Consider the following 17,816-nt stretch of genomic DNA (forward strand, 5'->3'; position numbering starts at 1 on the left):
GCTGAAACTTCCTTCTACCATGTTCTGCAGTAGGAAATGACGTTCCCATCATCAATTCCAGCTGGATTCAGTGCAAGGCCTCAAAGCTGCCTGAGCTCCACATGTCATTCTCTGAGAATGAATTTGGGGTTTTCAAGGCTGCTGTCTACTCAGCCCCCTTCACTGAGCTTAGTTCAGATTATATTGAAGCTCAGAGAATCAAGTCCTCTCATTGAGCATCAACAAAGCAGAAGCCACAATGAAGAAATTAGCAAAATGAGCTGTAGAGAAGTTAAAGCACCTCAGAAAACAGAACAACAAATGAGCATTGGTACATGGAGCATCTGCAACTGGAAGGATCCCACGTGTCCACATTCACTTGGTTTAAAACTCAGTCTCTCCTGCAGTGTACGGGCATTTTACTTTAGTATCATTTTTTATGTCTTTAGGGTTCCTGAAAATTATTTGTAGACACACACATGCAAAGCTTGTTTTCATACATGAATAATAAAGGAGCAAATGCCAGGACTGGAAGGCAGTGGCCTAGCTTCAAGGTGTGGTGCTTCAGAGGCAGAAAGAGGAAGGAGGTGGGATTTCTCACTCCTACTTAGTTTTAAATCTATAATGTTTTACTTTAACTCTTATATTTGTTAATAAGTGATAGATAAAATTATATGTTTTGGGGGCTGCTCTTCCACAGGACCCAAGTTCAATTCCCAACACCAACACTAGGCAGCTCATAACCACATGTAACTCCAGCTTCAGGGGATCCAACTCCCTCTTCTGGCCTCTTCAGGCACTGTACCCATGTGTACATACCCCCCAGACCCAACATAAAAGTAGATCTTTAAAAATTATATTTAAGGCATTCAATGTGATGTTTAATGTATGCATGCAGGGTCAAACATATTGTAGAAATTTGCTGAATTGACTTTCAATGATCTCAGGACAAAAAAGGCGACTTTGAACTTACAGGGATACTGAAGATGTGCTTCACAATGCAGGCATGCATCTTTAAATTGCTATTATTTGGCTGGTGAAAAAAGCTACCCTGTTTGGTGCTCTTCCAACCACCTATCCTGTCTCTCTGTACACCTGTGACATCCCCAGCCACTGCCTGGGTGACATGCCAGAGATTACTATCTGGGCCTGGCTGCTTTTCCAACACTCTCCCTCCTGCCAACTTCAGCTCCCACTGGAGTGCCAAGACCTCACAGGATCAGGATATTATTTATATACAGCCTCTGTTGTCACCTGCCTGTCTCTCTCTATAAAACACACATATGTGTATGTTACAGTAGTCCTTTTCGATCTGCAGATTCCATGTCTCAGATATAACCAACTGTGTAGAAAATGTCTGAAGAGTTGCACCTGTACTGAACATGCTCACACTGTTTGTTCTTGTCATGATTCCCTACATGATACAGTAGGACAGCTACCTGCAGGGCACTGGCACTGTGCTGGAAGTACCCTGGAGCCACTCAAAGTGTCCAGGAGGAAGTGTGTAGGGTCTATTTGCCATCTTACTTAAGGGATGGAGTTATCACAGAGTTCAGTCTTTAACAAATTTCTTGCAGGTACAGTTGGACAACTATACAGCCTGTGATATACACATGTACAGATGCATACACATATGCATACATATACATATACGTGTAACATACACATATACACATACACATATATATACATACATGTACCAATAGACATACATGCACATATACTCATTACACACACACACACACACACACACACACACAAATACATTAGGTTCCAAAAGGATCACATTCAAACCCTGGGAAATCACTAATTCTCTTCCATGAAGAGTGTGTCTGCTGTTGGTTAAATATGTAGAGCTGGGTAAACAGTGTGGACACCCATACTGAACTCTGAATCATGAATGTTAGACATCCTTGTAATTAGCCTTGCATTCTATGGAGCATGTTCAGCACCTGTGGAGGGCATTAAGGGGCCTCATATGGGGGTCATTTCTGCATATCTATAGAACCCACACACTCCTCTGTCAGAGTCACTGGCACAAGGCCCCTTGTGACCACAGTTTTCATGCACAGTGGAGCTTGGATTGAAGTGACGTCCTGTTTTGAAACAGTCACCTGTTTGGGCAATCCACCCCAGGGCTGTGGATGAGTTTCTGACCTCAAGCTAACCCCAGAGATGAGCACTCGGGGCCACCCTTTCCATGTCTGCATTTCACACATGAATTGTGCCCAAGTTGTTTCATAGATGTCATCTGGCCTCTGTGCTCTGTCCCCCGCATGGTCCAGATGAATATACTGGGCGAGACCACTTTTCTCCAGACTTCTATGAAGAGTCGGAAACTGACCCCGGTGCTGAGGAGCTCCCTGCCCGTATCTTCGTGGCTCTGTTTGATTATGACCCACTCACCATGTCCCCAAACCCAGATGCTGCTGAAGAAGAGCTTCCCTTCAAAGAAGGACAGATCATCAAGGTGGGGACAGCAATTGGGCCATGTCAGAGCTGGGAACAGGGAGCAGGGTGACTGGGGCAGGTTGAGACTTACCGCAAGGATAGAGTAGGAGTTTCAAAACTGTGGGCAGTAGACTTTTGACCTGAAGGACTATTAGAGGAGACAGCTCAGGGCTGAGACAGCCTTGAACACAGGGTAGGTGCTGCCTCTGCTTCACCTAGAAAAAGGAGCATGATGTTCATTTGCCTGCGTTATAGGACTGTGCTCACACCTGCCATGCACACTTGCACACCTGAGAACTTTAGGTTTTGTCAGAGCCTGTGCAGCTGGGAAACGGATGACAGGTTCTGAATTTTATAACCAGAAGTTTCATGTCTGACACCTAAACCTCAAGAAGGCAGACAGATGAAGGGGAAGAGAGAGAAGAGGCAGAACTGTGGTCACAGGGCTAGTGTGCCTGTACACAGCCCTGACTGTGAGGTGACTTCTGCAGGGCAGGGATGGAGCTTGAAAAATGCATTTTAAGCACGTTTGACTACAGATGACTCTGCTGTCAGTGGGGCTGATGTATGGCTGAGCCGTTGATTGCAAGCAATGCTTTGGTCTTCCCCATGGCTTCAGGTCTACGGAGATAAAGATGCAGACGGGTTCTACCGTGGGGAGACCTGCGCCCGGCTTGGCCTCATTCCCTGTAACATGGTTTCCGAGATCCAAGCGGATGATGAGGAGATGATGGACCAGCTGCTGAGACAAGGCTTCCTCCCTCTGAACACACCTGTGGAGAAAATAGGTGAGCGCCTCCCCACCCCCAGCCTCTGCTGTGCAGCTCTGGCAGTTCACAGCAGCCACAGGGTGCAGCTGCAGTCACAGCTCAAGAGGTGCAGCGCCTTAGGGTGCTACCAGTTAGTCCTAGGTAAACTCACTTTGCAAGCCATGACAGCTACACCCCTGCATGTTTCAGGGATGTGTGCACCCCAGTATTTGTGGACACACACATGCCCTTCTGACAGAAGTGAAGCCTTGCCTGCTAAGAGTCTGAGTCTAGGAAACAAACCATTGACAGAGCTGGGGGTCTATGTTTGACACAGCAGCCTGACCATGATAAACTTCCAAAGCCATGGGGTCTTTTTGTACCTCTTGGCTTCTGCGGGGACTTTGCTCCTGCAAAAGGTAGGGCAGAGCCTTGCCTGTTCCTTTGGGAATACGACCCCCTCCCCCAGGTATCTTGAGTCAATCAGCAAACACTGGTGAGAAAATGAGAAAACTATCATCTGTGAATTGGAAGCAGGTGACATTGAATTTTTCCCACATGCAAAGAAAACCCACTCATGCTTAAAGGCTTCTCTTTCTGTATTATGTCGTTCTTGTTGAAGGCTTACTACTTCACAATATTAGACTAACGTCTAAACAGAGACAGAATCCAACGATTGAAAAGTCAGAAATACTTTTAAGGATAATCAGAACATTTCAATTTTTTGGCATTGATAAACTTAAATTTTTTTTTTAGCAGTTCTGGGTATTAAACCCAAGACCTCATGCACACCAGGAAAGTGTTCTACCACTGAGTCATATTCCCAGCCAGTTTCCATCTGTGTTATGAGACAGGGTTTCCACTAAGGTATCCAGTCTGGCATTGAACTCACTCTGTATTCCAGCAGCTTTGAACTTGCAATCCTCCTGCCTCAGCTTCCAGAGAAGCTCAGACACCGGGCTGGCACTACTAGGCACAGCTCAAGATAATTACAACTAATAACTGAGGTTTAACATGAACCATAGTGTCCACATGAATTCCACAAGACAGAGTGAACCCTTGCCATCTGTTCCCTCTCACAGTTATAATTGGCCTTCCCGATGTCAGTCATGACAGGTTCAAAGACAGAATAGGATCTATCCACCCTGACCATGACATCTGAAGGATGGACGGTGGAGCAGCAGTGGGGTGACCTGTGACACTGAGTATGCTAGATGTCTTTTTATTCTCATCAAGGGACCCAGAGTCAGATATCTACTTGTTCCACTGTCTCTGGAAATGATACCTTCAAAGATGGCAGGTTGATGCTGACTTTTCTTATGTTACTATAGTTATAGGACAAGCATTTTTGAAGCTCTGTTGGTGGTTATAGAACTTTTCCTGGGGTGACTTGAACAAACATCTGTTTACCCCAGATAAGGACCAACAACAGACCAAAGACATCATTCTACCCAAGTCTAATTTAGTGAGCCAGTGAGTTTATTGAATTTACTTATAGGAGTGTGGGTGATGGGTGAAGACTCACAAATCTGCATCCCTGGAGCTCCTTGGGCACCTTGCAGGCAGCTCCACTGCAGTCTCCTTTCCCCAGCAATTATTCACAGTTTCTATAACATGGGGGAGGGGCTGCATGGGTCTTGTAACCTTCTGAGCCTTAGTCAGCTTCCTCAGCTTCTTGAGTTCCATGAGTCTTAGTTCTTTCCAGGAAGGAAAGTTTCAGTACAGAGGAAACAGCTTCCCCTGTAATTGTCAGAGCTTCGCAGTGCCTGCTGGGCCTTCCCAAGCTACCTGGTGCCTCAGACTAGGATTCTCCTTGGGAGAGGGACCCCACCTCATGGAGTCCCCCTGGCATAGCGGACCATTCTAAAAAACAAACAAACAAACAAACAAACAAACAAAAAACCAAACACTGGAGACTGAGGCACTTGGCCCAAGCTAGAGGCATTTGTGAGATTGTATCCACCCTTTCAGGCACTGAATGGGGTCACCACTGATTCTGAGAGAACTTCACAGCCAATTCTTGTGGTTTTTCAGAGAGAAGTAGAAGAAGTGGTCGGGGTCACTCTGTGCCCACACGAAGAATGGTGGCTCTCTACGATTATGACCCAAGAGAAAGCTCGCCCAATGTGGATGTTGAGGTACCAATCCAGAGGTGTTTCATGCTGACCTGGAACTGTCTCCCATACCTTCACAGGCTGGCTGAGCTGCTCACAGGCACCATGCCATGTACCCTTAGGCCTCTTGACCTTTTTCCTGAGCATCACAGGGAGGGACACCCACCGGCTGGCCACCTTGGGGATGACACTCTCAGGGGCCACAACCAGCCACAGCAGACCCCCATTGGTGGTTTCAGTTACCAATGGTCACGAGATCCAAAATGTCAGTGGACACCTCAGAAATCACTGATGAGTATCACATGGCTGTTCTCAGTCACATGGTGGGCCTTTACACTGTCCCTCCCCATCTTGCCCATCTGGGAGTCACTCTGGACTCCTGCATGGGTTTGCTCTGAAGAGTGCAGCCACACACAGCATATGTCTAGTTTTTCTGTTGCATTATTACTTATTATTAATCTCTTAGGGTGCCTGGCTTATAGTTTCTATAGCTTACATGTTAAACCTTATCACAGCGATGTATGCATGAAAGAGGCCTGGCATTTGTAGAGCGTGGTGTTATCTGCAGTTAGCAGGTATGACCGGAGGTCTTGAGGTGGCAGGGACAGCTACAGTGGCAAATCCAGATTCCACACCACCATTATTGGAAGAGTACTCTGTTCTACAGCTATTGGCAAGAGCATTATGGAATTCATTTTAGCAGAGAAATAGAAATAAAATTTCTGTGGTGTGGCCAGTGAGCCCTCACACACGTTTGAAAGAAAGGAAGGGTTGGTAGTCTGGGTGCATGAGCCTGGGATGGCTGAACACCCAGGGGTACAAAGGCAGAACACCACTCTCCCTCAGAAATAATGCTTAGGCCTTGACCACTGTCCGTAAGCAGACTGATCTGAATTCCTGCACACACAGCATTTGTGTGTCCTCTTACAACTGCCAGCTTGTAAACTTTATTCTTATACTTTAATATTTAGAGACATACACACACTTGTAGTTATCCTAAGCTAGCTTTCTGTTTCTTTGTGCTGGGCTCTATGGTGTGAAGAACGTGGGGGCAGTTTGACTCCCAGGCACTAGACTTGTATTCAGCACTGTCTGCTATCCCCAGGCTAGGAACTGACACTCAGCAGACACTTAACAAGATGGGTGTTGAATTAGTGCTACAATTGGGTGATTCTTAGTGTTGAGTGAGAGAGTATAAGGGCATGCTAGGGTGTTAATAAATGGTCCTCACTCTTAGGGAACATTCCTCAGTTTTCCAGGTGTGTAGAGTTAACCATGGGACTAAGTTTCCCAAGCTTTACCAGGAGATGGTAATGACCTAAAATCTCAGGCAGGAACCAAAACACTGCAGTGCTTGTCTCAAGCCCTCCCTGCCTTAGCCTTACACCTTCCGTCTTGATTTGGTGGAGTAAAGAGGTTTATACCAAACAGGGAGAAATCAGGAACTTGGTTTTGAAACGCCTACTTTGTAGCAAAATGCTCTTAACTTTGTCTTCCATTTTTTCAGGCTGAACTTCCATTTTGCACAGGAGATATTATTACTGTTTTTGGTGAAATTGATGAAGATGGATTTTATTATGTAAGTTTTTGAGACATCAAGAAGGCCATTCACTTTGTGTGTCTCCCCACCTTGTCTGTTCTCTTAAACTCAAAGCATGACTGATGATGTTTATATTGCTTTCTGAAGCATTTGCTTGGCTTGCTGCCTCTTGTGGATGAGTTCTCTTTCATATGTAATATAGAGGCAGTGATAAATGGCTGTAATTGTAGGACTTGGGAGGTTGAGGCAGGAGGATTATAAGTTCAAGGTAAAGCTGGACCAGGTAGCTAGGCACTGTCTCAAAAAATGAAAGAGAAAGGAAGGAAGAAAAGAAGATGGGAGAGGAAGGAGGAAGGAGGGAGCGGGAGAGGAAGAAACTGACACGATGGTCTCCCTGTTGTGCTTTGCTAATAACAATATCTTCTGTGTCTATAAACTGTAGACAAAGCAAACACAAAATTGCAGCTGTCCAAACATTTACAAAACAATGTGATATTCTAGGTTATTTGTAGCCTATGTGATAAATTTTCCTTCAGGGAGAATAAGAAATAAAAAATAAACTCTAAATAGATAAGTCAAAGCCCAGTGGTTTGAGAACTTCATCCACAGCCAGCCCGTCAGCAATGTGAACACTTCCCTTTCCAGTCTATTCCCGGTGGTCAGCCCCATGCAGGCACCTCTCCTTCTATTCTACAGAATTTCTCTAATGCTCTCTGGGGAACAGGGAGGGGTTGTCTGCCTGCTTCTGCAGTTGGTTTTCTTCTACGTGGCTACCCCTCCATGGCCACCCCTGTGGCCTCCCTAAGTAAATTACTCTTGCTTCTCTGTGCAGTGGTGGACAGCTCCAAGGGTCCACATCTCTCATCATGGCCCCTTCCCTTTATAACTAAAATGAACTCATAAACTTCAAAGTCCTGGTATGTAAATGCCTAAGTCCAATGGGTTCCACAGCCTGAGTTGCAGGGCTCTGTTCCTCTGGTGTTTTAATGAGACATCCATACCACCCTTGTGGGTTTTGGTAGGATAGCCATGCCTCCTTGCACAGGATGACAATGTTTTATCTAGGTCTCTGTCTCCTCTTTAGCTTTTTGTCTTCAGTTTGGTTTTATCGTTTATTTTTGCTTCATGAATTTGTAGGAGGTCAGTTAATTGTCCTCATGGATGGTGCTTAAAATGTCTGCCACAGCAATGGAACAGTTACTCTATTTTCTTTCTTCAGTCTATGCTTATTTCTCATCTGTTAACTTGTGTCTCTCTTTTTTCTGAATTAGAACATTATAAAGAGCTTTATTAAATAATCTGCCCTGGGGCTGGAGTGATGGCTGAGTGGTTATTTACCCCTCTTCCAGAGGACCTAAGTTGGGTTCCCAGACCTGTGTCGGGAGGGGAATCACAACCTTTTGTCACTCCAGTTCTAGCACCCTCTTCTGGCCTCTGTGGCATACACACACACAAACACACACACACATACACATAAATGAAAAAAAATCTGATCCTTATCATATATGCAAAATTTCCATTTATATGGAGGCTGTGTACAGACTGTAGTTCCAGGCTCGGCTCTTTTAGTCTGTTTTTATGATGTATGTATTATCCATGATATCTGGAGCAATTATTTTATAACAAGCCTTGCCCCTATAACAAATCCATGATGTTTTGTTTAGAGAAAGACCATGTCATATATAGGTTAAACTGGAGAGACTGACATGATGCTGGCCTTCTGAAAAAAATACTGTCCCTTCTGACAGCAAGTACGTTTGCTTTCACCCATCAGAAATGACTTATGGACTTACCCTTACATTTCCTTTATACATCTCTTAATCATTCTTAGGCCTAGATCTCACTGCTACTGTAAATTTTCCTTTTTAAGAAAAAATTTGCTGGTACTGGGGATTGAACTTAGGGCCTTGCCAGGTACATGTTCTCCCTGAGCCAGAACCCCAGGTGTTTGCTTACTCTTTCATTTTGAGACACAGTCTTCCTGAGTTGCTCAGGATGGCCTTGAACTTGCCTCGGTTTGTGGCTGGGCACAGACCAGGCCTCTAGGCCTGGCTTCAGATAACTGTCACTGGTTGGGTAGAAGCCTCTTGGGAATGTGTATATTCCATATGAACCTCTGTCATGAATATATTTGTATCCCTTGTCACTAGCTGATTCTCTCAATGCTGCAAGTGACTGTCTTGTCTCTGATATTTGTAGCTGTCACCTGTGCTTCTGTCATAAAAATGTTGAGTAATACTTTTGGGGTATCCTGTGACTCGTTTCATAATTCAGTAGCATCTTCAGTATTTCCCATTATTATAAAGTGTTCTTTGTGATATAAAGGATGTGTCCTGATTTAGTTTGCTAGATTCTTTTTCTTTTTTTTCTTTTTTCTTCTCTCTCTCTCCTTCCCTCCCTCCCCTCCCTCCTTTGTCTTTTGAGATAGGGTCTCCCTGTAGCCCCAGATGGCTTGGAACTCCCTATGTAGACCAGGCTGGCCTTGAACTTACAGAGATCTGTCTGCCTCTGCTTCCTGAGAGCTGGGATTAAAAGTGTGTGTCACCACGCCTAGTGCTAGATTCATTTCTTTTATCATTAACCCATTGCCCATGAAAAAACATTTTTTTATGGATGGAATTGTTTTCTTGATTTGTCATTAGTATATGGAAGGGCTACTGATTTTTTTGTGTTAATTTTATACTGTGTCAATTTGCTGAAAGTGTTTATCAGATCTAAGTTTTCTGGTGGCGTGCTTAGGGTCTCTTATGTGTACAATCATACCACCCTTTCCTATTCACAGCCCTTTTACTTGCTTCTCTTGTCATTTCTCTAGCTAAGACTTCCAGGACTATACTGAAGAAGGGTGGAAAGAGTTAACACCCCTGTCTTGGTACTGATTTTACTAGAAATGCTTTGATTTCTCCCATTTAATATTATTGGCTGTAGGTTTGTCATGTAGAGCTTTTATTATGTTGAGATATGTTCCTTCCATTTTGAGTTTCTTCAGGTCTTTTAACACGAAGGGATGGATGTTAGATTTTGTCAAAAGTTCTTACTGCATATATAAAGATGACCAGGTGCTTTCTGTTCTTGAGTCAGGATTTGTATGTAATTTATAACATCTATTGATTTACATAGATTGAGCCATTCCTACATCTCTGGTACAAATCCAGCTTGGTCATAGTGAATGATCTTTTTGATGTATTCTTAATTTGCAAATATTTTGTTGAGAATTTTTGTGTCTATACTCATCAAGGAAATTGGTCTGTAATTTTATTTTTTCTGTATCTTTATCTGCTTATTAAAATATTTTGTTACTGTTCCTTTTCTACTGTATAGACTAGTTTGAGAAGCATTGGACTTAATTCTTCTCTGAAGGTCTGGTAGAATTCACCAGGGACTCCATCTGGGCCTGGACCTTTTTAGTTAGAAGACTGTTATTGCTGTTTCACTCTTACTGCTTCTTATAGATATTTTAAAATTGTTACCTCATCTAGGTTTAATTTTGGAAAGTCATATATGTCTAGAAATTCATGTTTCCTTTAGATTTTCCAATTTAGTAGAATATTTGTTTTTTTTTAGGTATGACTCAATGATTTTCTGAATTTGTGGTATTTGTTGTAATGGCTCCCTTTTTATTTCTCATTTTATTATTTGGGTCTCCTATATTTCTCCTGGTTAAGGCTTTGACAGTTTTGTTTATCTTTCCAAATAACCAACCTTGGATCATATTTTTCCATTTCATTAATTTTGCCCTGATCATAATTATGTCTTTTCATTTACTGATTTGGGTTTGGCTTGTTATTAATTTCCCAGAGCTTTAAGTTGTTTCATTTAATTGCTTATTGATCTCTCTGTCTTCTGGTGTGTGGTAGAACCCAGGACAGGAAGAGGGAGGTTGAAAGTGAACATCAGAGTGCAGTCTTCAAGGTCAAAGCAGAAGGGAGCGGGGCACCATGCACAGGGCAGGGGAGATTTTGCAGAACAGTGAGAGAAGTGCATGGCACTGCCTCTTCTTTCCCTGAATTGATTAATTTTATCTTTATTATTTTATTTTATGTGTATATTACCTGCATGTATACAAGTGGTAGTACCTATGTCTTTCAATGCCCTTGGAGGACAGAAGGTGTGAGATACCCTGGAACTGGGGTTACAAACAGTTGTTAGCCACCATGTGGGTGCTGGCAATTGAACCCAGGTCTTCTGCATGAGCAGCCAGTGCGCTTAACCTCTGAGCTATCTCTCAGCCCCATTTAATCATGGTAAAATATTCATAACGGAAAATTTACCACCTTCATTATCTTAAGTGCACAGTTCACAGTATTAAGTATCAAGTACAGTCACATCACTGTTCATTCATGTATCCTTCCCAGAACTTTCTCATCCTTCAGTACTAAAACTCTATCCCCATAAACACTAGCTTTCCTATTTCCTCTCCCATGCCCAGCCCCCATCCAGTGCCTGCCACTCTAATTTCTGTGACTCTAACTACTCTAGGCACCTGCAGAATCTGTCCTCTTGTGATCAATCCATTTCACCTAGCATAATTTCCTGAGGGTTCATTCATCCTTGTGGATATGTCAAAAAGGGATTTTTCTTTTGTAGGTTTGAATAATATTCCATGATAGGTATATGTCACATTTTGCCAATTCATTCATCTGTCAATAGACATTTGGGTTTCATTTACCTTTTGAGTGCTGCAGGTGATGCAGCTGTAGAAGTTGGGTGTATGCCTATCTTTCTGAGGCCTGACTTGCACCCTTTGTGATACATTCCCAGAAGTGGAACTTAAACTTGTTAGTCTTAGAGGACCTGCTGTCCTGTGCTCCCAGCAGCCGCACCACCACCTTCCCACACGGTGCACGAAGGTCCTGCTCTCTACTGGGCTTGTTTTCTGCTTTGGAGGACCTGAAGCCAGTTCTTGAATGTAATCATTCTGATGATGTATGGTGCCTTCGCCAAAGCATTTAAACATTTTTAACATTTATTTTGTGCATGTAGAGGGAAGGGGAGGGCGTATGTGGAGGTCAGAGGACAATTTGCCAGGGTCATTTCTCTCTCTCTTACATGTGTTCTTGGGACCAAACTCAGGGCATTAGGCTTGGTGGCAAGCACCTTTACCCACTGAGCCATCTCACCTGCCCTCATGTAGTTTTAATCTGCATTTGCCTTGTGACCAGGGTGCTGTTATCTTTCCATGTGCTTCATGGTCATTCAAATCTATTTGGAGAAGTTTCTGTTTTAAATGATTTTATCTGTTGTTGGGTTGTAGCAGTTCTTCACATATTCTGGATATTAATTCCTTAACTTATAGACTATTTATAACCATGTGTCCTGTCCCCTGGATTCCTCTTTATGCTGCTGGTTGAGCACTGTGATGCACATAGGTTTTAAATTTGATGAACAATGCTGACTCTGATGCTGCTCTCCAGAAACAGAACACTGTGCTGTCAGGACCAGCCTATTTTGCTCGCTTTTGAGATCAGGTTTTGCTGTTTTGCCCAAGGCTGTTCTCCAATGTCCAGGGCTCAAACAATCCTGCTTCAGCCTCCCAAGTAGCTGGGACTTGTAGGCAGAAGGCACCACTACAGCTAGGGGCCAGCCAATTCTGAACTTGGCCTGAGTACTTGTGGGACAGCCTAGTGTTGGGAGCCCTGGGAAGGGAATTGTGCGACTGGCTGGGGAATGACTTGCTGCTGTGGTCCAGCCAGCAGCCAGACTTAACCAGCACCTTACCCTGGCTCATATGCTAATGTATGAACAAACCTGAGGCAGAGGTCTAAGGGAGTGTCAACCTTCTCGCCTTCCCCATGTTGTTTGGATTTTCACCACGACGGTGTGTTCCTACATACAAGAAAGAAAACCACAAGGCTGGTGACAGTGATGGGTCTGACCTTCCTTGAATTTCATCAGCTTTTAATTCTACAGGTGTGGCACTGGCTAGGTCATTGTGCTGCCACAAGGTAGGTCAGTGCTCTACCAATGAGTTATACCCCCAGCCCTTTTTATTTTGAGATAGATTCTCACCAAGTTGCCCAGGCTGGCCTTGAACTCACTCTGTAGCTAGGCTGGCTCAATAGGATGCAAACACCAGGCAAGCACTCTACCACTGAGCTGCACTCCAGTCCTAGAGACTCTGGGCTTGACAACCATTAAAGGAGATCCACTATGGAGAGGATCCAAGCAGAGTGGATCCTTAGGACCAACTCTTCCCTTGACTAAAACATAGATTCCAGATCAAGATCTGCCCAGGACAGCAGGAGGCTAGGGCAGGAGAATTGTGAGTTCAAGGCTAGCCTGCGTAATCTAGTGAGATTCTGTCTCAAAATAAAAAACTTTAAAAAGGGTTGGGGACATAGCTCAGTGACAGAGCAACTTGCCTGGCATGCACAAGGGCCTGAGCCCACCCCCAGCTTGTGGTTGCAGTGGTTCATATGATCCGGGCCTTTTGGGAGCACTAACTTAGCATCCCTTCAAGTTCTACCTCTTCTAACAAGGATAAACTCACTACACACCTGCAATCTTTGTGGATGTCCTTTGTAAGAGCAAGAAGCAAGCTCTGGAAAAAGTGGTTCCTCTGGTTCCTCCTCATTGTGTTTTACAGGGCGAGCTGAATGGGCAGAAAGGCCTGGTACCTTCAAACTTCCTGGAAGAAGTGCCTGACGATGTGGAGGTATACCTCTCCGATGCGCCGTCCCACTACTCCCAAGACCCGCCTATGCGCTCCAAGGCCAAAAGGGTAAGCAAGCCTCCTTAGCTTCCAGTCTCCTGTCCCTCTTGCCCCGTGTGGTCTAAGGCAATCTTTGCATTGCTATTTTCATATCTTGGGCTGACAAGCATCCACCTTTTTTTTTGTCCTTTCTTGGGCATTGTGCCCTCAAATGCTTAGTTCCAAGTTGTAGGTTCATGTCCCACAGAAGGACCCTTTGGTTCCAGTCAGTCTGCTTGACCCTGAGGCTGTCTCCAGCCTCCACCACAGGTGCACATTTCAGCCGACAGAGAGTCAGGTTTGGGGACCTGGATGCCACCGGCCCCATTAGGGCTCTAGATTGCAAGGCCTCCTTAGTGTAGCACGCCTGCCTGAGACTGCATTCTCTTGTATCTCATCTTTACGTTACACCATCACTGCCAGTTCTTATCTGTTATATTTTACGTATATATTTTTATTTCTTCGCTCATCTGCTTGGACACAGAAGAAGAGTGTTCATTTCACACCCTAATCAGGCATGTAGCCTTCACGTAAGTGAGCAGCCGAAGACACCTTAGAGAGATACCGACTTAAGCTACCCTAAGCGGACAGTGTGGTAGTCTTAAGACTTCAATGTGGGCTTAAAGAAAGAGAAAGAGAGAAAAAGAAATATGTCTCAAAACACCCATTGGACCTAAAGTATTAGGCTATCTCAGCTGGTCTCAGTTGCTTGGCAACTGGATTCGTAATGAAACGAATCATCTTGAATAATCAGTTCTTACTATTTCTATTGAGAGTATTGGAAAGGCCAACCTTGGGAACATATTTCTTAAAAAGCTGTTTGTTTACATAGAGTGCTCCAGCGTGTACTCATAATGGAAGCTGTGTATTGCATTGTTAGCCACTCTTGGTAAAAAGCACAACCTAATCAATGTTTACTCTAGGAAGTTTTATTTATAACTAAGAAAACACTACAATTCAAGATAAATCCGTGGGCAGTGGGGCTGGCTCTTGGGTACACCAAAGCTGGCTGGAATACTGAGTTCCAGAACCTCAGCCTTATGAGCAACCGAAGTAAGCTAGAAAGCTTAGACTCTTTTCCGAGCACAACCGTTCTGAGCACTCACAGGTGCAGTAGAGGCGGGTTGGTGCGCCAATGCAATACGGCGTCTCCTGACTCCACAGTTCCGATGATTGCACGAGCTGGGCTCCATGGTATCTTCAGGTGTGCTTTGGGTGCATCCCTAGGTGTTTTCCATTAGAGTTAGACCTTGATTTTAAATCCAAGCAAGCTTGAGGCCCCTTGGCTTGTATTGCCTGTCAAATGACTGGCTTTTGCTTGTCAAGAATTTTACTCTGGGGAGTTTTGCAACCCAGAGGTGTGGCAATTGTAAGTGTGCCTAGCTTCAGAATGAAGGGCAGTCAGCATGTCATGTCCCCAAATCAAATTCTGCCCCTTTGAAGCACTGTTGGCTGAACACCTAAAGTCCCTCAAACATGCCTTGTGCTGGCGATAACTCATGTTGCACCATTTAATTATTGCTCTACTATTTGGCAATGACAAAGAGTTCAAGAAGGGCCTTTGAGCTTCCTTTGATTGTAATTAAGGTTCATTTCAGTTTTTTTTTCTTTCAAACAGTGTGCCATTCCCAAAGTTTCCATAGGATTGTAACTAACCCAAGGGCTCGCTCAACCATGCAAGGATCTTAATTACCCACCTAGTTTGCAAATCCATCCAAATTCCCACTAAGAGCTTTTGCTTTAACATGACTGATGGGAACTCGGCCACCTTGACTATCAATCTGATTGACAATAACTCCCCCTGCTTTTAGTCTGAATTTTCAGAGTAAATTAAGACCTGGCTTTCTTTGCCAAAGCGATGACCACCCCGTCTCCCAAGACAAAGACTCCGAAAGCCCATCGAGGCCAGTCTCTTTCTCAGAGGAGCCTTGGGAGCGGGCGTGGGCTTCACATGGCATACTTTAAAAATTGAAAGAAGAAACGAACCACCCTTTCCCCTGGCTGGCGGGAGATGGGGAAGTACGTGTTACGGAGTGGATTGATATTGTTGGCGTTGATGCACTCAATAAACTGTCGCAATGTACCTACTAGGTTCCTCCCGAGGGTTCAGGGACAGCAAGGAGAGCTCCATCCCCCACAGTCCATCTCCATTCGGGGTCACCTACGTCATCTATGGGTTCTGGTAGTCCTGGGAGAGGCAGGGAAATGTCCTCGAAAAAGAAAAAGGGGCTGCTTTCCAAAGGCAAGAAACTGCTGAAAAGGCTGGGTGCGGTGAAGTGATTCAGAGCTTCTGGACAATTCCAAACCGATGTAATCTTCTTTAATTCCAAACTAGGGCTTTCATGACTCCTAAAAACCCTACCTTCTCCCCTGCCAGCAGTAGAGAAATGCACTTTTGCACTACCATCCAATTTAAACCATCCGTGAGACTGGAGAGGGACTTTGGTCCTCCCTCTCCACTCAATGTTCTGTCCAAGGTCTGGAGTGGGAGGTGGGAGGGCGGCTGGCTGAGCATCAGGGGAGAAAGGCTCTCTGCAGCCTCCACCTGCAGATCCAGCCCGCACACACTTGTCATCCACCTTTAGAGGAACAAGTTCCCAGCCCCCTGCCCCCTCTCAAAATGCTTGCCTCATAACGCATTGCTTTCACTTTGACTCTGGTCTTGAAATTCCTAGTTTAATTCGCCTTGATGTTCTGCCTTATAACTGCACAATGATTTGTACTGTCTAATAAAAACACCATGTGTACTTTGTATGTGTCGTGCATTCCTGGTCTTCATCCTCTGACACAGGCCTCATATCACAGTTGTCCACGCTGCCATTTTAAGATGCTTGTCTTGGTCTTTCAAAGCAAGCTGGCAACACACAAAAAATGTTTACTTAGCCAACCACACACAAAAGAGCAAAGGAGAGGAAGTGTAAAGTGTAAGTTCTCTGACCTGCCAGAAGGCTAATAATCTTTTCTCTCTGTGTCCCGTTTTGTGGCATTTAGATTTCTGTTACTTTCATTGCTTGTCAAAATGCCATGCCAGATAAACCACCACACACACGCAGAAAGCCATCCACACAACCCCTAGCCACAAAAAAGGAGCCTAAATTCAAATCTCTCAGACGTGGTCCCAAGCTCCCTTTACCATTAGCCTGTAACAACAGACGTACCAAGTTGCTGGCAGATGTGTGCGATGGTTACTATTTTGTAATTCTTGTCCACTGTAAAATTGTTTCTACTCTTTATACACACTTTTCAGACTGCCTTTCTTTTGTAATTTCTGGAAGGTTTATAATGAATGACAAAGCTTTCCCCATTGTGTCTTCAAAAACTATATTGTAAATTGTAATATACTTGTATGTGGTAGATTTATTAAAAGACAATTACTCAGTGTGTGCTGAAGTGCTGTGTGGATGTGTGTGTGCATGTGTACAGTTAGGGTAACATATTTTCTAGAAATAAAATTTGTTATTTTGTACAATGTCATGTATTCTACATCTTTATTTTAAACCTTTTTTTCAGAGTGGGAGTGTGGAATTCCTTTGTGTTCCATATTCACAACAACTCGGTGAGCCTGAGTTTTCTGGGACTTATTTTTACAAAGTCACTTGACCCATGTTTGGGGGGGTCGTTTATGTAATATGACACTGTTGGTGACAAGGCACATGGGAAACATACAGTATTAATTAGCATCGAGTCACATGTGCCTAGTGAGAAACACAGCAGAGGCCACAGAGATCTGCTGAACTGTGGATTCAAACTAGACTTGTTAGCATTCTCCTCTGGCAACTTCCAAGGAGTGTTAACAAAGAACTACTCTATGTGGCGCAGTTAAACATAGTACAACTTCCCAGATATACAGAGATTTTTCTCTTTGCAGGCCATAGTATTCTGGCTGCATTTTTCCTGGAATGTGGTGAGGTGGAACATGGGGCATGGTGGAGGGACACTGCTCTTGACAATGTGACCAGGAAGCAAAAGCACAAGGGGTCAGGGAACAGGTATTCCCCACAAGGGCATGTTTACAGTGGCTCACTTCCTTCAACCAGGTCCAGCTCCTCAGACCCATTCAGCTATGAACTCAGTAGATTGACTATTGATGGTGCTATTGCCCCCACCATCTGGTTACTTCCTGAGAGCCCTTTAGCTGGCAGCCAATCCCTGAACACACAAGCCCTCAGGGGAAAAATTTAGGTTCAGTTCTTAACAGAACTTGTTAAAATTAAGAGGCAAAAGAACCTGTTCATGCAAGATGAAAATAACACAATTGGAACTCATCACTTTAAGGAATGATATAGGATTAT

General features: G+C 44.2%; 1 protein-coding gene across 15 annotated transcripts in view; it reads left to right on the plus strand.

Annotated features, from left to right (window-relative positions):
- Rimbp2 (RIMS binding protein 2) overlaps positions 1 to 16,946 on the plus strand; it is a 217,012-nt gene extending 200,066 nt beyond the window's left edge. For 10 of the 15 annotated variants that reach the window (XM_008853770.2, XM_029556461.1, XM_008853769.2 and 7 more), the window contains 6 exons: positions 2,265 to 2,449; positions 3,050 to 3,218; positions 5,214 to 5,317; positions 6,801 to 6,872; positions 13,420 to 13,554; positions 15,616 to 16,946. In XM_008853770.2, coding sequence (XP_008851992.1) covers positions 2,265 to 2,449; positions 3,050 to 3,218; positions 5,214 to 5,317; positions 6,801 to 6,872; positions 13,420 to 13,554; positions 15,616 to 15,804 — 854 coding nt within the window. In that variant the 3' untranslated portion in view covers positions 15,805 to 16,946. Of the gene's footprint in view, positions 1 to 2,264; positions 2,450 to 3,049; positions 3,219 to 5,213; positions 5,318 to 6,800; positions 6,873 to 13,419; positions 13,555 to 14,008 lie in introns of all 15 variants that reach the window. The other 5 variants (XM_008853774.3, XM_008853780.3, XM_008853781.3 and 2 more) reach the window with 2 other exon arrangements.
- Positions 16,947 to 17,816: the final 870 nt, after the last annotated feature.

Source organism: Nannospalax galili, unplaced genomic scaffold (assembly GCF_000622305.1).
Source record: "Nannospalax galili isolate Female #2095 unplaced genomic scaffold, S.galili_v1.0 scaffold566, whole genome shotgun sequence".
NCBI classification, from domain to species: Eukaryota; Metazoa; Chordata; class Mammalia; order Rodentia; family Spalacidae; genus Nannospalax; species Nannospalax galili.